The 22,047-nt window shown below is 44.4% G+C and overlaps 1 protein-coding gene across 14 annotated transcripts in view; it reads right to left on the bottom strand.

Annotated features, from left to right (window-relative positions):
* LOC129839425 (regulating synaptic membrane exocytosis protein 1-like) overlaps positions 1-22,047 on the bottom strand; it is a 97,855-nt gene that overhangs the window by 29,451 nt on the left and 46,357 nt on the right. For 9 of the 14 annotated variants that reach the window (XM_055906878.1, XM_055906861.1, XM_055906867.1 and 6 more), the window contains 16 exons: positions 19,837-20,141; positions 17,290-18,293; positions 13,108-13,148; positions 12,424-12,534; positions 11,683-11,782; positions 10,929-11,052; positions 10,671-10,727; positions 10,272-10,318; positions 10,028-10,143; positions 7,884-8,014; positions 7,348-7,519; positions 6,462-6,615; positions 5,965-6,024; positions 4,787-4,940; positions 981-1,094; positions 280-342 (listed from right to left, as the gene is read on the bottom strand). In XM_055906878.1, the coding sequence (XP_055762853.1) occupies positions 280-342; positions 981-1,094; positions 4,787-4,940; positions 5,965-6,024; positions 6,462-6,615; positions 7,348-7,519; positions 7,884-8,014; positions 10,028-10,143; positions 10,272-10,318; positions 10,671-10,727; positions 10,929-11,052; positions 11,683-11,782; positions 12,424-12,534; positions 13,108-13,148; positions 17,290-18,293; positions 19,837-20,141 (2,753 nt within the window). The remainder of the gene's footprint in view (positions 1-279; positions 343-980; positions 1,095-4,786; positions 4,941-5,964; positions 6,025-6,461; positions 6,616-7,347; positions 7,520-7,883; positions 8,015-10,027; positions 10,144-10,271; positions 10,319-10,670; positions 10,728-10,928; positions 11,053-11,682; positions 11,783-12,423; positions 12,535-13,107; positions 13,149-17,289; positions 18,294-19,836; positions 20,142-22,047) is intronic. The other 5 variants (XM_055906864.1, XM_055906880.1, XM_055906862.1 and 2 more) reach the window with 4 other exon arrangements.

A 22,047-nucleotide genomic window follows, 5' to 3' on the forward strand; every position in this document is an offset into this window, starting at 1 on the left:
ACATTGTCCACTTTCTATGCGAGTAGACAAAAGCGAACATTGATGCAGTACATGGAATAGAAACACATCACATTAAAAAATATTGCCACATGATACATAACATACACTTTCTTTATCACAACCATAGACTGTTGTAGTATCACTGACCAAGTTAAAATGGAGTTGTTAACATTGAATGACAATGCAAAGAACGATGGGTAATATAATAGAAGAAAGATGGTGGGTAGGGACGATAACAGTCACGTCTCTGGCTTTTTGGTTGTTGTTGTTTTTGTTTACCTGTTTGTGTGCAGGCACTCGGCACTCCCGCCTCGGATAGACCTGTGCACTTCGAGGACCTCACTGTGATTGCCATGGCGATGGGTGAACCGAACAACCAATCAAAAACAACAACGTAAGAGGATGGTCAAATCAGACGAACCCGCTCATGAGAAATGAATGAGAAGAAATCATGAAATCATAATTTTGACTCAGCATCAATAATAATAAATATGATACTAAACTTTTAGTAAGAGGCTTTTGCATTAGACTGTTAGTTGTATTAGTAATTATTAGTATAGAACAGTACTGATGTAGCCTGCTATTCCACTTGTCCTTGGAGTATCCGACACTTTCAACCTCAAAATCAAAAAGCTAGTGGTCAACCACTTTGAAATAATTGTGCATATAGGAATACTGTACTTCTACAGGTATTTCATTGCAAATGAACATAATAAGGAGGAAACCATGTCAGCATCAACTCCTATATTGAACTCAAAGCTCTACTCAAATAAGATACTCCAAAGTATATCCATATTGTACACAAACACTGAAACTTCACTGCATAACCTGCACACACTCGCTCCCTGCCATAAGTCACCAAACTATTCTCAGACCGGCTGTAATCCTAAACTCCCTGATACAGTACCTACAGCATCTAACGTCTAACCTCCTCCCTAATAAACAAAGACCACCAGCCACCACTGTCTGGGTGATGTTACCTGTCCTCGGAGTACTCGTAGTCCGAGTCCCCGGAGCGGTGCTCCCCGTGGGAGTCATGGTAACGAGCGGGGGAGCAGGAGTGGTGGCGGTTCTGATGGATCTCATCCAGACTCCTGTAGGACATAGAGAGGTGTGTTACCGAGGTTTTGGTTACTGAGTGTTACTGTGATAACATTTCGCTAATAACGTTTGTTTTGTCATAGTGTGGACATAAAAGGTCATTGATTTGAGCCATTAGAGTGTGCTGAAGAGTCATACTGTGGGTATGAATGAATGTGAATAGTAGTGAAGACATGAAAACTATGAAATAGCACATATGGAATCATGTAATAACCAAAAAAGTATTAAACAAATCAAAATATATTTTAAATGTTAGATTCTTCAAAGTAGCCACCCTTTCCCTTGATGACAGCTTTGCACACTTATGGCATTCTCTCAACCAACTTCATGAGGAATGCTTTTCCAACAGTCTTGACGGAGTTCGCACATATGCTGAGCACTTGTTGGCTTCTTTTTCTTCACTCTGTGGTCCAACTCATCCCAAACTATCTCAATTGAGTTGAGGTTTGGTGATTGTGGTGGCCAGGTCATCTGATGCAGCATTCTATCACTCTCCTTCTTGGTCAAATAGCCCTTACACAGCCTGGAGGTATGTTGGGTCATTGTCCTGTTGAGAAACAAATGACAGTCCTACTAAGTGCAAACTAGATGGGATGGCGTATCGCTGCAGAATGCTGTGGTAGCCATGCTGGTTAACTGTGCCTTGAATTCTAAATAAATCACTGACAGTGTCACCAGCAAAGCATCCCCACACCATCACACCTCCTCCTCCAAGCTTCACGTGGGAACAAAACAAGCGGCGATCATCCGTTCACCTACCCTGTGTCTCACAAAAACACGCCGGTTGGAACCAAAAATCAGAAATTTGGACTCAGACCAAATGATACATTTCCATCTGTCTAATGTCCATTGCTTGTGTTTCCTGGCCCAAGCAAGTCCCTTCTTCTTATTGGTGTCCTTTAGTAGTGGTTTCTTTGCAGCAATTCGACCATGAAGGCCTGATCCAGGCAGTCTCCTCTGAACAGTTGATGTTGAGATGTTTCTGTTACTTGAACTCTGTGAAGCATTTATTTGAGCTGCAATTTCTGAGGCTGGTAACTCTAATGAACTCATCCTCTGCAGCAGAGGTATCTCTGGGCCTTCATTTCCTGTGGCAGTCCTCATGAGAACCAGTTTCATCATAACACTTGATGTTTTTTCCGGATTGACTGACTTTCATGTCTTAAAGTAATGATGAACTGTCGTTTTGCTTTGCTTATTTGAGCTGTTCATGCCATAAGATGGACTTGGCATTTTACCAAATAGGGCTATCTTCTGTATACCACCCCTAGCTTGTCACAACACAACTGATTGGCTCAAATGCATTTGGAAGGAAAGAAATTCCACAAGATAACGTTTAACAAGGCACACCTGTTAATTGAAATGGATTCCAGGTGATTACCTCATGAAGCTGGTTGAGAGAATGCCAAGAGTGTGTAAAGCTGTCATCAAGGCAAAGGGTGGCTACTTTAAAGAATATCACATGTAAAATATATTTAGATTTGTTTAACACTTTTTTGGTTACTACATGATTCCATATGTGTTATTTCATAGTTTTGATGTCTTCACTATTATTCTACAATGTAGAAAAGAGTACAAATAAAGAAAAACCCTTGAATGAGTAGCTGTGTCCAAACTGGCACTGTATATATACAGTGAATTGCAAAAGTATTCACCCCCTTGGCGTTTTTCCTATTTTGTTGCATTACAACCTGTAATTTCATGCAATGGACATACACAAAATAGTCCAAATTGGTGAAGTTAAAAAAACAACTTGTTTCAAAAAATTCTAAACGGAAAAGTGGTGCGTGCATTTGTATTCACCCCCTTTGCTATGAAGCCCCTAAATAAGATCTGGTGCAACCAATTACCTTCAGAAGTCACATAATTAATTAAATAAAGTCCACCTGTGTGCAATCTAAGTGTCACATGATCTGTCACATGTTCTCAGTATATATACACCTGTTCTGAAAGGCCCCAGAGTCTGCAACACCACTAAGCAAGGGGCACCACCAGGCTACCGGCACCATGAAGACCAAGGAGCTCTCCAAACAGGTCAGGGACAAAGTTGTGGAGAAGTACAGATCAGGGTTGGGTTATAAAAAAAATATGAAACTTTGAACATCCCACAGAGCACCATTAAATACATTATAAAAAAAATGGAAAGAATATGGCACCACAACAATCCTGCCAAAAGAGGGCCGGCCACCAAAACTCACAGACCAGGCAAGGAGGGCATTGATCAGAGAGGCAACAAAGAGACCAAAGACAACCCTGAAGGAGCTGCAAAGCTCCACAGCAGAGATTGGAGTATCTGTCCATAGGACCACATTTAGCCGTACACTCCACAGAGCTGGGCTTTACGGAAGAGTGGCCAGAAAAAAGCCATTGCTTAAAGAAAAAAATAAGCAAACACTGTTTGGTGTTTGCCAAAAGGCATGTGGGAGACTCAAGAAACATGTGGAAGAAGGTACTCTGGTCAGATGAGACTAAAATGTAGCTTTTTGGCAAACAAGGAAAACGTTATGTCTGGCACAAACCCAACACCTGCCATCACCCCGAGAACACCATCCTCACAGTGAAGCATGGTGGTTGCAGCATCATGCTGTGGTGATGTTTTTCATCGGCAGGGACAGGAAAACTGGTCAGAATTGAAGGAATGATAGATGGCGCTAAATACAGGGATATTCTTGAGGGAAACTTGTTTGTCTTCCAGAGATTTGAGACTGGGACGGAGGTTCACCTTCCAGCAGGACAATTACCCTAAGCATACTGCTAAAGCAACACTTGGGGGGTTTAACTAAGAGGAAACATTTAAATGTCTTGGAATGGCGTAGTCAAAGCCCAGACCTCAATCCAATTGATAATCTGTGGTATGATTTAAAGATTGCTGTACACCAGCAGGAACCCATCCATCTTGAAGGAGCTGGAGCAGTTTTGCCTTGAAGAATGGGCAAAAATCCCAGTGGCTAGATGTGCCAAGCTTAAAGAAACATATCGCAAGAGACTTGCAGCTGTAATTGCTGCAAAAGGTGGCTCTACAAAGCATCAACTTTGGGGGGGGGTGAATAGTTATGTACGCTCAAGTTTTCTGTTTTCTGTTTGTTTCACAAGAAAAAATATTTTGCATATTTAAAGTGGTAGGCATGTTGTGTAAATCAAATTATACAAATCCCCCCAAAAATGTATTTTAATTCCAGGTTTTAAGGCAACAAAATAGGAAGAATTCCAAGGCGGGTGAATATTTTCGCAAGGCACTGTAGTGAGCGTGAGCGCGAGAAAAAGAGGGAGAGATAGAGAGAGAGAAAGAAAGAAAAATAGAGAAAGAGAGAGCAAGAGAGAAAGAGAGTGAGAAAGAGAGAAAGAAAGAGAGAGAGAGAAAGAAAGAGAGAGAGAGCGAGAGAAAGAGAGCGAGACAAAGAGGGAGAGAGTAAGCGAGAGAGAGAGAGAAAGGGAAAGAGAGAGAAAAGAGAGAAAGAAAGAAAAAGAAAGAGAGAGAGAGAAAGAGAGAGCGATAAAGAGAGCGATGGAGAGAGAGAAAGAGAAAGAGAGAGAAAGAGAAAGAGAGAGAGAGAGAAAGAAGAATGCAGATGTGTGTGGGTGTAGTCTCGTCGAGAACCAGGCAGCGTGACAACAACGTGATTCCGATGTATGGCTACGCGAGACTGGTTTAGGTATAACTGCGTGATATAGAAACTGCAGCTACCTCTGCATGGGGACGTGTGCAGGGCGGGAGCGGGCCCTTGTTATGTCCTCACGGTGAGGGGACACAGATCTGGAGCGGTGCTGGGCCAGTCTCTGCTGCTCTGGGACAGTCAGGGTGCTGTTCCTCTCCCTCTCCCTCGAGTTACGCTCTGCACCTACACACATACAGAGGAGGAATCAGCAGTCGTAGCATGTTACCTGCTGACAAAATGTGTCAGTGTTGAGCCCCGCCACTCACATCGCCACTTCAGGTGATCGCTTGGTTTTCCCAAAACTACAGAGGTCATGCTGGTGCTTCTATTAATACAGTGGCCAATAGCAGCTCTAGTCTAATCAAACTCATGCCACGTGAGGGAGCTGAGAGGACAAATGATACAGACTGAAAACTGTAACACATCATAGTGTGATATTTTACACCGGAGGTTTTTTGGTTACATTTGAAGAGTTGCATTGGATAGTTACGCCAGGTATTGAGCTAACTTATGTAATGGACTGTTTCTGCATTCGACAAAGTTACCCCATTGCCAGCTTGCAACGGCAACTTGGCTAAGGCAGAAACTGTCTGGCACCCAGGCTAAGTAGCCCTGTACCCTTTTTGAAATAGCCGAGCCAGAACAGCACAGTTCATGGTGTGAATCAGGCACTGGTTTATACTCCGTACCCTTGTGTTGTACGGAGTCACTACTACTTCCGGCTCTACTACCAGACATGCAGGTGACAGCGTCAGTGGAATGGACAGCGACATCACGGCTCTATAGTTCCATGCACTCAGTGCTCCCAGTGGATCTTCTCTACAAGCTGCATTACTACGGTACGGCAGAGGAGGAGAAAGGCTGTGTACAGTATTATGGCAGAACACATACTATAATAGAATTGTAGTAATACCATAGTATCATTGTAGTATACGCTGGTATTACAAAAGGCTGGTAGAAGTACCCCTGCCTGTTTTAAATCAGAGTTAAATCCAAAGTGTGGGGTAAAATTGGGAACCAAGGACGTTTCCCCCGATGTGAAACATCTCTGAGGTGGTCAGTTGGGATCAAATGAAGTAGCCCATGGTTAGAGAGGCCAGATAGGCCGGGGTATGAGGGGAGCTATAACGCGGTCGCACCTCTCTCCTCCAGTGCTGGACTCTCACTACTTGAAGCTGGGTAACAGTAACCATGCCCCCCCACCCACCTTCAGATACTACCGCTATACCTGTATCATCAAACTCTGTGTCAATGATGCGATGGGACCCTGCACAACGGTGGATAGACACGCACACACACACACACACACAAGGTAGGGTTACATACACACAGTAGGGTAGAGAGTTTACACACAGTAGGGTTGAGAATTTCCATGGCAGTTGCGATCGATCTCGCACACACAGGAGACAAGTTCATAGGAAGTTCATCTTGGCATACTGTAGCAGGGAGAATCTATTTGCCGAAGTCAGTGTCAATACATCACACACATACACACGCACGCACACACACACATAATGTATATACTGTACACACATACACACACACACAAACGCACGCATGCACACACACAAACGCTCTCTCTCTCGTTCGCTCTCTTTCACACACAAGCACGCACGCACACACACACGCATGCACACACACACACACACACACATACACACACACACGTAATGTATATACTGTACACACACACACACGACTTACTCTGTAGTTTCTTGCTGGGGCTGTCGTGAGAGGCGTGTCTCCGCGGGAGATAAGGGGATGGCTGGGGTAGAGGTAGAGAGGACACGTCGTGGGTCTGGAGCTTATACCAGTGAGGAACGTCGTCCAGCAGGGCAGTCTCCAGCTCTATCAGGATCTAGGAGTGAGAGGGAAGAGAGGAAGGAGGAGGAGGAGAGAAAGTGAGAGACATATGGAACAAGACAACGTCAGAATAGAGGACATGATGGCGTCCGTCTGTGGTTCTCTGTGCATGTTTGAGTTTGCAAGTGTGTGTGGATACGTGCAAATGAATGTGTGTGTGTTTTGTTTTCTGTGTATACTGTATGTTTATGAAGAGTTTAATTTCAAAACGCTGCATATTCATTTTCACAAATGTTGGTAAATTAGCTTTTATTGTTTAAAGAATTGATCAACGAGATCTTATCCAGAATGAGTGCATTTATCGTAAGATAACCAGGTACGACAACCACATATCACAGTCAAATATACAGGACACGAACATTCCATTCCAGCTAACCAATGGGTATACAGCATTTTGCAAAATTGCAAAACATTCATACACATCTAAAATCTATGAAATAAAAATCTGAGAACTGTAATAATTTACACACAAATATAATATCTATAAATAAAAAATGAGAACAGTAATAATTTACACACAATATAATATCTATGAATAAAATATGAGAACAGTAATAATTTACACACAAATTAAGATATAATTCACATGTACTATAAACAGTGTGTGTGTGTGTGTGTGTGTGTGTGTGTGTGTGTGTGTGTGTGTGTGTGTGTGTGTGTGTGTGTGAGTGCGCGTGTGCGTGTGCGTGTGCGTGTGCGTGTGCGTGTGTGTGTGTGTGTATCTTACCTCTCCCAGGAAGTCACTCTCCTCCTCCTGTATTCTAGGTTGGTCCCAGACAGTGATCTCCAGCATGCGTTCTCTGAAGTCCCTGCGGTGGACGTGGGGGTACAGGAACGTCTGGTTCCACTTGGGCCCAGCGCTCTTCTTTACCGTCTTGGTCCTGCGCTTGCTCTTATCACTGGGAACATGACAGGGGAGAAGGCAGAGGAATGTTAGGAGAGGGAAGACGAACCTTAGAAGGAGAGTCAAAGGAAGTCAGCGAGTCATGTATGTATCTGTCACATACTGTCCCCATATAAGGGTCTGTGACTCACTATAAGGATGGTGAAATATAACAGAAAACTACATAGACAGGAAGCAAATCAGAAGAGAACGTGTTGACAGTGTGTTTAAGGTATATTGGATACAGTTACATAAGAAAACGATCAGTTTATGTACAATGTTGAACCCCTGTACTGGTAATATACTTCAGTAATTACTGTGTGTTTACACAGGTATAAGAACTACTTAATGTTAACCCTAGTAATATGAGACCGGTTTACCTTCGGTCAGGGAGGAAGTACATCTTGACGTAGGGGTTCCTGGGTCGCCCGTCCGGTCGGGGGGGCAGGTCTATGGCTTGAAGGACGTTGACGATCAGTTGATGGCCCACTTTGTCATACCACAGCTTTACCTAGGAACAACATTATGGAATTAGATTAATGTGACTGAATGAATCCAGTTAGAGTAGACCATTGGTTGTAGATTAAACAGGACATTGTGAAAAGTGCAATATAGGCCATCTATCAATCTGTCTGCCTGTTTGTTCGTAAATCCGTCCATCCATCCATACATCCATGTATCCAGCCTCCCCAGTACAGTCCAGTATAGTCCAGTATAGCCCAGTATAGTCCAATATAGCCCAGTATAGTCCAGTATAGCCCAATATAGTCCAATATAGCCCAGTATAGTCCAGTATAGCCCAATATAGTCCAGTGTAGATCCAGTATAGTCCAGGGTAGATCCAGTACAGTCCAGTATAGTCCAGAATAGTCCAGTGTAGATCCAGTACAGTCCAGTATAGTCCAGTATAGTCCAGTATTTTCCAGTACAGTCCAGTATAGTCCAGTCCAGTACAGTCCGGTATAGTCCAGTATAGTCCAGTACAGTCCAGTGTAGATCCAATATAGTCCAGTACAGTCCAGTATAGTCCAGTACAGTCCAGTATAGTCCAGGGTAGATCCAGTACAGTCCAGTATAGTCCAGTACAGTCCAGTATAGTCCAGGGAAGATCCAGTACAGTCCAGTATAGTCCAGTACAGTCCAGTATAGTCCAGGGAAGATCCAGTACAGTCCAGTATAGTCCAGTACAGTCCAGTATCGTCCAGTATAGTCCAGGGTAGAGCCAGTACTGTCCAGTACAGCCCAGTATAGTCCAGTACAGTCCATACAGTCCAGTATAGTCCAGTATAGTCCTGTATAGTCCAGTACAGTCCAGTGTATTCCAGTGTAGATCCAGTATAGTCTAGTATAGTCCAGTATAGTCCTGTCAAGTCCAGTACAGTCCAGTATAGTCCAGTACAGTCCAGTACAGTCCAGTATAGCCCTGTCAAGTCCAGCATAGTCCAGCATAGATCTAGTATAGATCCAGCACAGCCCAGTGTAGTCCAGTATAGTCCAGTACAGTCCAGTATAGTCCAGTATAGATCCAGTATAGTCCAGTGTAGTCCAGTATAGTCCTGTCAAGTCCAGTACAGTCCAGTATAGTCCTGTCAAGTAAGTATAGTCCTGTCAAGTCCAGTACAGTCCAGTATAGTCCTGTCAAGTAAGTATAGTCCTGTCAAGTCCAGTACAGTCCAGTATAGTCCTGTCAAGTAAGTATAGTCCTGTCAAGTACAGTATAGTCCAGTATAGATCCAGTACAGTCCAGTTTAGTCCAGAACAGTCCAGTACAGTCCAGTACAGTCCAGTACAGTCCAGTGTAGTCCAGTATAGATCCAGTATAGTCCAGTATAGTCCAGTACAGTCCAGTACAGTCCAGTATAGTCCAGTGTAGATCCAGTATAGTCCAGTACAGTCCAGTATAGTCCAGTATAGTCATGTCAAGTCCAGCATAGTCCAGTATAGATCTAGTACAGTCCAGTATAGGCCAGTATAGTCCAGTACAGTCCAGTACAGTCCAGTATAGTCCTGTCAAGTCCAGCATAGTCCAGCATAGATCTAGTATAGATCCAGCACAGCCCAGTGTAGTCCAGTATAGTCCAGTGTAGTCCAGTATAGTCCAGTACAGTCCAGTATAGTCCAGTGTAGTCCAGTATTGATCCAGTACAGTCCAGTATAGTCCAGTGTACTCCAGTATAGATCCAGTATAGATCCAGTACAGTACAGTGTAGTCCAGTATATGCCAGTATAGTCTAGTATAGTCCGGTCAAGTCCAGTACAGTCCTGTCAAGTCCAGTACAGTCCAGTATAGTCCTGTCAAGTAAGTATAGTCCTGTCAAGTCCAATTACAGTCCAGTATAGTCCTGTCAAGTAAGTATAGTCCTGTCAAGTCCAATTACAGTCCAGTATAGTCCTGTCAAGTACAGTATAGTCCAGTACAGTCCAGTATAGTCCAAAACAGTCCAGTACAGTCCAGTACAGTCCAGTATAGTCCAGTGTAGTCCAGTATAGTCCAGTGTAGATACAGCATATATCCAGTACTCACAGAGAGCTGTCCAGGCAGGATGACGGGGAGGGCTCTGAGGGTAGCAGGGCTGGTGGGGGACATGACCGATATGGAGGGACGCTCCATCTTCTGAGACTCAAAGGAACTGGAGCCCGCTGCCAGGGGAAAGAACCAGGATGTGAAAGACGCAAACAACTTAGTGGGTAGACAGTACTGTATATTAAAACCAATTAACTATGCCGTATTGTTCATCAAGGAAAACCAAAGCTTTGTTAACACTTACTCGATTCTAAAGGAGGATGTGATGTTTCTGGAATTCTTGGTATGTCTCTGTAAGATGGGAGGAAGATTACATCAAATGTCTGCACAGACCTCTGCAATAGTCCCTGACCAACAGCCATCACCAATCCCCATTTGATACAGAGTGCCAGCACATACAATACCTCAATCGTATGTTTGTTTGTATCGAAAAGGAAAAACACAGACACGTACACAAACTGGGTGTTGGGTTAGAGAGCGGTAGCTCATACCCACACAGGGGAGAGACGTATGGGTTGAGAGAAGAGAGGGAACTAGACCTCTCTAAGGTCTAGGATGTTAGGGGTTACGTCAGGGTTAGGCCTCAGGGAAGGACTACCGTACGACATAGCGGTCACCATGTCCACAATATGTATGTACTTACTGATACGCTCTATACACCTTTCTCAAGAAGTTATTGGAAATGATGCGGTGGATAGATCTTTTAGGTAAAGAAGACAATGGCCGTCAACATTTCACTTCAAAATTAGAAATAGTCAGAAAAGGGCACATAAAAGACGCAATATAGTAATAATAGTCCAAAATGGCCACACAGTGCAAAATAGTCACACAATAGTTGCAGTGTAACGCACAACGATTCCAAAATGGGAATTTAGCATTTCACACAGGAAGTCAGTCTTACCCAATAGGCCTTGAGACAACTATTTCCACTTGAGGCTCCGCCTTGGATTCCAGAATGATGTTGTACACTTCCTTCTTGGTTGCTCCCGGCAACGACTTCCCGTTCCACTGCAGTACCTCATCACCTAGAAACCAGGAAACAAGATGGCCGACATTAAAACAGCTGATTCATGGGTAAGCATGGGGCCTAGGTTAAAGATAACAAAGTTTAAGAAAATCTAATAATTCCATGCAGAAGTGTTAGGAAAAAAACTAAAAATCATTGGACCAGAGCCGGAGTGAAAATGACTAGAAGTGAATGTTACCAGGTACAGAAAGTTCACCATCAAAGTGTAAAATAAACACAATCGTAGTGTACTCAGCAAACTAAAGCAGAATTGTTTTACTGTCATTCTATTCATTTAAATGTTTTTCAAATGATCTACAGCCACTTTATTGCTTGATGTCCCGACCACTGGAAACGTTTTCAGAACTAATTCTGTGGATTCAGCAACAACCCTGGTCAAATGAATGTGTTTGTTTTTTAACGCTGGCGCATGGAATTATTACGTTGTCTTAAACTCTATTTTTCAACCTAGCCTGGCGCTTTACTGAACAACCTCTGTTCACAACACAAGCAGTGTTCGGGTAGAAACGGTAGATTTTCGCAGCTCAAAAAGAACACACAGACAATCTGACAGAGCTACCAGACTGATGTGCAACACTTCTCCAGCAGATAACCCTGAAAGTCTGAATGTTTTTCCTACGTTGCTTACCAGCTCGTAGGTGGCCAACAATGTCCGCCAGACTTCCTTTCTTGACTTTGGTGATGAAGGCCCCCAGTCTCCCTGTCTCTGTCATCTTCCCACCCACAACCTAGAAGGGAAACAGAACAGGGGCAGCTCAGACACAAGACCAAGAGCTCAGTACATAGAGATAACAGTGTAATTAAAACACTGCCCCTTGTGTTCAGTGCCAGTATCACCAAATATCCTGGGAAGGTACAAGGTCAGTATGAAGATATGACAATCAGGATACCGTCCCAGCCGAGTACAAATCTACAGTATGTCCCATAGTTTCCTTTATTATATACTTCTGTGGATAGTACACTAGCATCACTTACATTTGAGTCATTTAGCAGACACTTATCCAGATCAACTTACAGGAGCAATTAGAGTTAAGTGCCTTGCGCCAGGGCACATCAACAGATTTTTTCCCACACCTAGTTGGTTCGGGGATTCAAACCAGCAACCTTTCGGTTACTGGCCCAACGCTCTTAACCGTGAGGCTACCTAAGACATTAGAGACCTGGGTGGGCTCAGTACACAGGGACACACAGTGGTTAGTGTGCTAGTTTCCCCAGACTTCCTTTATCATACACATCCTTTGACAATACACCATCACACAGCCTGGGGCTCGGATGTCCTACACCCAACGGTCTCAGTACACAATATACAGCGGTTAATGGGGTAATACTATAGTAATTGAAAGGGATGCCGCTAGTGATTCCCTCTTACCTTTAACCCTAGTAAGGAGCCTGCCTCGCGGGGCATGGCCGACCTTTTGCTCAGAGTGATGCGTCCGATTAAGTGGTCGCCCTCCTTGGACGGCTGCCATGTCACTGGATGCTGTAGAGGGGAAGTAGGGGAGAGGGGAGATTTAATTCCATCAGACAGAGAGAGAGGCAAAGAGGGAGAGACGGAGAGCGGGGTGTGGTAGAGAGGGGATATAGGACAGAGAGGGAGAGGAGCGAGGGTAAGAAAGGTAAAAACAAGTTAGGGAGAGAAAGAGAAAGACAGAGAGTCTCTGCATCCCTTGTGAGGACAACTCTCCCACCCAGGCCAACTAGAAGGGACATGCCCATCCACAATAAACACATACTATATCAATTTACACTCCAAGCAATTATCTCTAGACTGGACTGCATGATGTTGTAAGAATCTATATTTAGTAATGAATGGTGGGTAGAGTACGCCCACACACTTACTCAGACACTGCGGGGAATGAAACTAATAGGGCAGAATGTGTGTGTGTGTGTGCATGCATGTGTGTGTGTGTGTGTGTTTCTGCGTGTGTTTGTGTGTGTGTCTATGTGTGCATTTGTGTGTGTGTATGTCTGTGTGTGCGTGTCCTAGGGTGGTGAGTCTGAGTTGAGTCAGCTTAAGCAAAACCCAAATCTGTCACTTTCTCCTGAAACTTACATGCCACACTGCAGGATCCAGAGGATGGCAGTCCCAATCACCTAGAGAGAGAGAGAGAGAGACAGAGAGAGAGAGAGACAGAGAGAGGGAGAGAGAGAGAGAGAGAGACAGAGAGAGGGAGAGAGAGAGAGAGAGAGAGAAAGACAGAGAGAAAGACAGAGAGAAAGAGAGAGAGAGAGTAGAGAGATCGAGAGAGGCAGATCGAGAGATACAGATAGATAAGACAAACAGAAAGTGATGAAGAGAGTTAGAGATAGAGTTAGATGGACTCTGCATGCAGAATTCTGGAAAAAAATAATGTCCTTGTACAACGTAAAACACCAAATAATGCATTCAGAGCAGAATTAGGCCGATACACGCTAATTATCAAAATTCAGAAAAGGTCCTTTAAATTCTACAACCATCTAAAAGGAAGTGATTCCCAAACCTTCCATAACAAAGCCATCACCTACAGAGAAATGAACCTGGAGAAGAGCCCTGGGGCTCTGTTCACAAACACAAACAGACCCCACAGAGCCCCAGGACAGAAACACAATTAGACTCAACCAGATCATGAGAAAACAAAAAGATAATTATTACACATTGGAAAGAATTTACAAAACAACTGAGCAAACTAGAATGCTACTTGGCCCTATACAGAGAGTACACAGCGGCAGAATACCTGACAACTATGACTGACCCAAAATGAAGGAAATATATGTACAGACTCAGTGAGCATAGCCTTGCTATTGAGAAATGCCGCCGAAGGCAGATCTGGCTCTCTAGAGAAGACAGGCTATGTGCACACTGCCCACAAAATGAGGTGGATGCTGCACTTCCTCACCTCCTGCCAAATGTTTGACCATATTAGAGACACATATTTCCCTCAGATTTCACAGACCCACAAAGAATTCAAAAACACACCCAGTTTTGAAAAACTCCCATATCTACTGGGTGAAATACCAGTGTGCAATCACAGCAGCAAGATTTGTGACCTGTTGCCACAAGAAAAGGGCAACCAGTGAAGAACAAAGATAACCTATATTTATGTTTATTTAGTTTCCCTTTTGTACTGTAACTATTTGCACATCATTACAACACTGTATATAGACATAATATAACATTTGAAATGTCTTCTTTATGGAACTTTTGTAGGTGAAATGTTTACTGTACATTTTTAATATGGTTTATTTCACTTTTGTTTATTATCTATTTCACTTGCTTTGGCAATCTAAACATATGCTTCCCATGCCATTGAAGCCTGTTAATTGAAATTGAATTAAGAGAGAGGGAGAGAGAGAGAGACAGATAGATAAGATAAACAGAAAGATAGAGAGAGTTTGAGATGGAGAGAGTTAGAGATGGAGAGAGAGAGAGAGGTTCAAGCTAAAACGAGAAAGTCAGTTTCAGTCGCCGTCAGACTAAGTCAACTCAGTCCAACACACCAGGAGACAAGGGGACAAACTGGGACCTTGTCTGTCTGTCGCCCAACTCTCATTACCAGCCATACTGACAGATGGTGGAGAGACAGAGAGACTGGAGAATGGCGACACTTCAGTCCAGACCAGCTCTACCCATCGACCCAGTCCCACACGTCCTCCAAAGCCTCATACCTCCTTCAAGGCCTCATCCACCCTTTTAAGTCTTCAACAGAATAGCAGGATGAAATTAGATGGGGACTTTGGTGTATGACTTTAGAAACAGGGACAAGTCCCTGAACCTACAGGACCATAGCCAGCTTGGACACCGATCAGAGACGTGTGTATAAAGAGCGAAGGGAAAGTAAGTGGTCAGGAGAGGAGGGAGGATGTAGGGTTTAAAGTTGAGGGGTGCAACTCAACTGTTTGCTGATTTGGAAGTGAGATCTAAAAAATGTAAAGCGCAATCTGAAATTTGAAAGTGCAATGGGGGAACTACTTCAAAACGTTCCTGCTGACTCCTCGATTCAGAGTGCTGACGGTTCCTTTTTCTGTTTTCAGCAGATGAATATTGTACATCAGATCACACGATCTGGGGCACTTCTTTTCTGGGTGCTAACGGGCTAATAATAATTACCGATGAGGAATGTTCAGCTATTCTAAATCAACGTCTCCTGTATAAACTCAGGTCAAAGGTCAGTTACAAAAACATAGAGAATTTGAATTCCCAATCTGGCCCTCAAACCATCATGGTCACCTAATAATCCCCAGTTTACAATTGGCTCATTCATCCCCCTCCTCTCCCCTGTAACTATTCCCCAGGTCGTTGCTGCAAATGAGAACGTGTTCTCAGTCAACTTACCTGGGAAAATACCGGTAAAATAAATAAATAAATAAAAAAAATTATATACATTATACAATAGTGCTTACATTATACTATAGTATATTATAGTGCTCTATTTAATTATGTGATTTAGGTCCTCCTGAGGTCATCAGGAGGTCATCAGGAGGGCATCACAGATGGATAGGCCTACACACACAAACACACACTGTCTAAAAACACACTGAAGAATTAGCATCAACACTAAAATGAACCTTAGGTCTGATTTCTCCTGTCATTTCCTCCTTACTATATTATCTTCCACTACTTGACACCTTTGAGGAAGCCAACCAATCAGACTGGCTGAATCTCCACTCCCTCCTTTAACAGTAAACTCTTAGCTCCTTATTCAATCCCAAATGCATCTTTAAATAGATTCTTAATTTCATAAAGGTGTCCTCGTTGGACTTTTACAAAGGCCCTCGTTAATTTTGCAAAATATCGCCTGCATCAGGAGCGTATTCAAACTGCTAACCTCCCAACAAGATATTAGACTACGTGGCATAAAAGTTTTACTCTCTCATTTGACTGGTTTGATTGCAACAGTAAAGCTGTCTCGCAGTTCTACTATATAAAGTAGGTTTGGGGTGTATCTGTACCCTCGCTTACAATTTGGAGAAGTTCAAGAGTTTTACTGTAAATGAAAAACACACAACAACACGGAAGTTAACCGAACTGTCTCGTTGTAAGATTTTAGATTGACCAACCCTATATCCATCTATACCATCAATACTCTATCCAAAAAGAATAGAATGAAGCAGTATTTATTGGACATACATTGTCCTCATGAACCCAGGCTTTCACAGCTGAGTTACACTTCACATTTAGCGTTTAGCCTTGTCCTGTCTCTGAATTTGTTTACCGCGGACAACATCAAATGTAAATCCCATGCTGGATTGGGACTGGCGTACTCCTAAAGTAAACACTGCTAAACACTTGCTAGCTACGACAGCTAACTTTCTAAGTATTTCTCCGCCAGTCGCCCCCATTAAACACCCTATTCCCATGTGTTAACCTAATCTGATCATCTAATTTGGGATTGGGAATGGCCTGGAGCGACCAGTGGTGGTGGTTAGCGGTGAGTGAGATGAGTACACAGATAAACAAAACGACAACCGTCGTCATGGCATCCTCCCTCGACACGCTAACCGCTAAAATAGCATAGCTTCATTTAGTCAAGAAGAGTGAATTGCAAAGCTGTTGCAGGCCGGCGTGAGCAAACGAGAGGCCAAAACTGAACATGCGGCCGGCCACAATGGCGACACCCAAACTCGATTAAATCCTATCCGTTAACGGCAGGATGCAGCCGGTGTTTGGCAGGGAAGCTTTACGTAGTGTTAGCCGCACTAGCCACTGACCTAATTCTGCCAAATCTGCTGGCCTAAATCACAGGACGTTTCCTAAATAAAAGAGAGCTGTCCAGTCCTGTTCCATGATGGGAAGCAATAGGCTTTGGCTTCAGCAGTGTGGGTGAATGACAGTGTACTGAGTCAAGGCTATAGCACATTATAGGCAGGGAGATACAGTCCCAGGAAACTTTGACATGTACATTTAAATTCTTTATTTTGATGGAAACCTAGAGCAAAGCGATTATGATAACAACAAAAAAGTTCAGAAAGAATATTGCATTAGTAGCGACACCCGACAGGTGGCCATAAAACCATAAATTCTAACGAAAGTTTGGTGATTCCACAACACTGACACAAAGCCAGCTAATATAGATGATTCGATCTGATAGAAAACTGAAGCATCAGACCTTTCTTGCTGATACTCTCCATATAGGTAGCCATAACACCAACTCAACACAGATTTGATCATTCTTCCAATGATAAAATATCTGAATGCATGACTAATCATATTGAGAAGAGCTAACAGAGAGAGAGAGAGAGAGAGCAGTAATCTGACCTTTCTCACTGACGCTCTCCATGTCCACGTCCTCACAGCTGGTGTACTCGGGCGTGGAGGCACCCTCCTCCTCTGAGCTGCTGATAGACATCTGCCTCTTGTTGACGCCCCGTTTGCTCTTGTAGGGCCTGGGTGGGGGCGGCCGCAGCGACTCCGACTGGTCCGAGCTCTGGGAGTCCTTCCGCAGCAGGCTGTCCCCGGACTTCTCCTTCCTAGCCTTGTGCATCATGGCTGCCTGGGAATTGGGGTCCAGCTGGCTGGGGTGGGGTCCCTTAGGGGGGTCCCAGCCTGCTGGAGGGGGGGGTCCTTGGTGGGGGTGAGGAGCACCAGGATGGGGGCCCATTCGTGGGCCACCACCGGATGGTTGAAGGGGTCCGTGGTTCTGGTTCTGTTTGAGGAGGGGGGGACCTCCCTGGGGTCCTTGCCCCATTCCGCCACCCCCACCACCCCCCACGGTCCTGTCCATGGAGTAGGCGCGGTGGTTCTCCAAGGATGCCTTGCGGTCCGGTTCTCCCCCACCCCCACCGCCGCCCCTCCGGAGACGATTCTCAGGCACATCCCCCATGTTCCCTCCCCCACCCTCCAGCCCCACCTCATTGATGGCGTTGTTGCTGTGGCGCCGCTCGTGGCGCACCTTCGACACCTTGGCGTGCATGCGCATCTCCTGCTCCTCCTTCTGCGGCTTGACCGGGTAGCGCGCCAGGTTGGGGTCGCTGCGGTAACGCGTCTGGAACTCCTCCTCCTGGCGCCGCTTGCGCTCCAGCTCATCCTCCTCCGGGGGGCGTCTCCGGAGGTCTGGGCGATTTCCTTGGTCGCCGTCGGGGTAGTCATGGGAGCGGACCTTCTCCAGGTGCCGGCCGTCCCGCCAGTCTATGTCCCCAGGACCACAGAACTCCTCCTGGGAGGCAACGGTCTGAAGCTTCCCTGGGGGTCCCCGGCCTCCTCTACCACGACCAGGACCACCGGGCTTACCGTTCTGCTCATGGAGGGACACAGGTCTTTTCCTGAAGAGAAGAGAAGGGTGACCATAATGGACATTGATATAGCATTACACACTTGTTGTTTTGTTGACATAATACCATGTAGTAACATAACAAAAAAGCCTACTCAGGTATACTGGATAAATTATGGTCAGTATCAGTTATTACTGGTTGAAAGCAATGATGATAAAGACAGGGAAATAATTCAAAATGGAGGAATATGTACAGAACTAAAATGAGATTCTATTTCCATGGGGAAATGTTCCTACTGATGGTTAACCTGGGTATGGATCATCCAACAACAGTGTGGAATAGGGCCAGCATTTTGAGTGGCACATTCAGGCCGGACCGAAATGGACTCATTAGACGCAAAACAAAATATATTAATCTTGGACCTTTCAAGAATAAAACATGTAACCCAGCTTCTGCTTTGGCTAAGCTTGGACAGCACTATTTCTTTTGATCCAGTGGGGATTCAAAAATCAAGTGCTGCAACCCATATACCACAACACCGAAAATGGGTCACTCCCAACATCAGAGGATTTGAGTTCCTGTCAAACGCGGAGAAAATATGGCCAAAGTATGTCCAATGTTTAATGAGACAAATGAGACTGTGTGTACACTGACGGTGTAAACAAGACCCTATTAGACAAAACAGATGCTGCATTAGGCTAATTCATCCAATCACAACAAAGTCAAATATATTAAAGAGGACTAACCTGTACACGACTCAACTGTACAACAATAAAAAAAAAGACCCAATATAAAAGCTATCATATCATCTAAAAGAGGCCCAGGTCAAGATACTTAATACCTAGACTCTGATACAGTCCCAAAATGTTTTGCATGTCAGCAATCAAGTTTTCAAGATAGATGACTTTCAAAAAGCTAATTATAACTTGCCACATCATCATGATGACGCAAAATGCATCTTAAGAAGTAAAAACAAAACACCAAAAGATGCTTTCGAGTGGATTATTCCTTTAAGCGTCTACAATCAAAGGGTTTAAGGATAGGTAATAATAGTATGAGACAAAGTCAACTGATCTGTTGCACCCTGTACAACCACTTATTATTATTTGACCCTGCTGGTCATTTATGAACATTTGAACATCCTGATGAACAATCTGGCCTTAAATGGCCATGTACTCTTATAATCTCCACCCGGCACAGCCAGAAGAGGACTGGCCACCCCTCAGAGCCTGGTTCCTCTCTAGGTTTCTTCCTAGGTTCCTGCCTTTCTAGGGAGTTTTTCCTAGCCACGTGCTTCTACATCTGCAATGCTTGCTGTTTTGAGTTTTAGGCTGGGTTTCTGTTTTGCACTTTGTGACATCTGCTGATGTAAAAAGGGCTTTATAAAAACATTTGATTGATTGATTGATTGCACAAAGTGGCATTTACAACAATACTAAGTACTATCATCAATCAAAACAGGCCCCTAGATAACCAATACAGTGACGTAGACTCTGGTTTGAGCCTCTACAGCCAGAGGGGTGAAAGCAGGGATTGTGAGAGGACAGGTGAAAGTGTTTTAGGGATTAGAGAGTTTGTGTCGACGATGTCCTACTTGTCTCGTGGTGGTTCGCTCCGAGCGCGTGAAGCCAGCATGGTGTCCAACGCTCCCTTGGCCGGTACCGTTGGTGGCTGATGCGTTCCGTCGGGCACCGCCCCTGCGTTAACGCTGGAAGAGGGCGGGGCCTGGGACCTGGAGCGGAGTAGCTTCCTGTCCCCCCGTTGGGTGTCACCCCCCGTGGGCGGGGCGTTCAGGCCGCCATCCAGGCTCATCTGCCTCTCCCCCGGCCCCGAAAACCATTCTCCCGATTTGGTGAGGATCTCCTGTTGCTTACGGCACAGGTTGCATACCCACATTACCTACAGGGGTGAAGGAGGAGAGGAGGAGGTTAGCTATTACATGCGTGTACAGTATGCAGTAGTAGCCTATATCTACAGAGAGAAACAGAGCATGGTCAACTCCATTTCCGATTCCTATTTTCTTAATTGAAAAGCAAACCCTGAATTGACTGAATTGAAATGGAATTGACCCTGACATTGTCTCTTAGACAGAGAATGTATAATACTATGCAATACCTCAATAATATAGTCATCTTATTCTATTTCTATGAGGATAGCATCAGAAGACTCGTGGGGTTACAGATGTTGTCATATATCCATTGCAGTCCACTTTTTAAGGAACTCTCATCTCTAGTCCATGTGCAAAACAGATTCCGTCGTGAGGCAGAGAAATGTTAGCTTAGCTTGGAGTATTTTAGCTTGGAGTATTTTAGCTTGGAGTATATTAGCTTGGAGTATTTTAGCTTGGAGTATTTTAGCTTGGAGTATATTAGCTTGGAGTATTTTCGACAGACAACAGGTCATTGTTATACAGGCAAGGAAAGGGCAGGACTGGTGACAGATCTATAAACAGGCACAGTGTCACGTTCCTGACCTTATTTTCCTTTGTTTAGCTTTGTTTAGTTGGTCAGGACGTGAGCTGGGTGGGCAGTCTATGTTATTTGTTTCTATGTTTAGGTTCATTGTTATTTAGCCTTATATGGTTCTCAATCAGGGGCAGGTGTTTGACGTTTCCTCTGATTGAGAACCATATTAAGGTAGGCTGTTCACACCGTTTGTTGGTGGGTGATTGTTTTCCGTGTCAGTGTTTGTACCACACGGGACTGTTTCGTTTGTTTAGTCTGTTCCTGTTCGTGCGTTCTTCGTATTATGTAAGCTCTCATGTTCAGGTCGGTCTACGTCGTTTGTTATTTTGTAATTTATCAAGTGTGTTTCGTGTTCGTCTTGTTTCAATAAAATCTCATTATGTATTCCACAAAAGCTGCGTTTTGGTCCAATCCCTGCTCCTCCTCAGACGAGGAGGAGAACAACCGTTACACACAGACACAAAGAGGATCTTAGTAAGACACAAGCAAGTATTAGTCACAGCGTTATGTTCTTTCTCATGTTTTATTTTAGTCTCTTGACTCTGATTGAGTATTGGTGATAGCTCATCTGTCAGACAGGGATCAAGGTTTCTTAAAATACCCTAGTACCTCCTCCCCCCCACACTCCCCCCACACTCCCCCTCCCTCCCCCCTCCCCCCACACACCCCTCCCCCCACGCTCCCCTCCCCCCACGCTCCCCCCTCCTTCCCCCAGCCTCCACTCTCTTTAGCCTCTTCCTCCCTTCTCTTACAGGTTGCTGCAGATTAAAAATTAAAGGCCACATGGTTGCAGATATGGCGGGAGACAGAGTGCACCATTTCACTATGTCCATTTTCGATGGAGAACTGGGCCTAGCCTGTAGCCTGATATGCCAATATACACTCAGTATACAAAACTCGTTCCATGACATACACTGACCAGGTGAATGCAGGTGAAGGCTATGATCCCATATTGATGTCACTTGTTAAATCCACTTTAATCAGTGTAGATTAAATAGGTTAAAGAGGGATTTTTAAGCATTGAGACAATTGAGACATGGATTGTGTATGTGTGCCATTCAGAGGGTGAATGGGCAAGACAAAATATTGAAGTGCCTTTGAACGGGGTATGGTAGTAGGTACCAGGCGAACCGGTTTGTGTCAAGAACTGCAACACGCTCAACAGTTTCCTGTGTGTATTAAGAATGGTCCACCACCCAAAGGTCATCCAGCCAACTTGACACAACTGTGGGAAGCATTGGAGTCAACATGGGCCAACATTCCTGTGGAACGCTTTCAACACCTTGGACAGTCCAAAGAATTGAGGCTGTTAGGATGCAACTCAATATTAGGAAGGTGTT

Source organism: Salvelinus fontinalis, chromosome 40 (assembly GCF_029448725.1).
Source record: "Salvelinus fontinalis isolate EN_2023a chromosome 40, ASM2944872v1, whole genome shotgun sequence".
Taxonomy (NCBI): Eukaryota; Metazoa; Chordata; class Actinopteri; order Salmoniformes; family Salmonidae; genus Salvelinus; species Salvelinus fontinalis.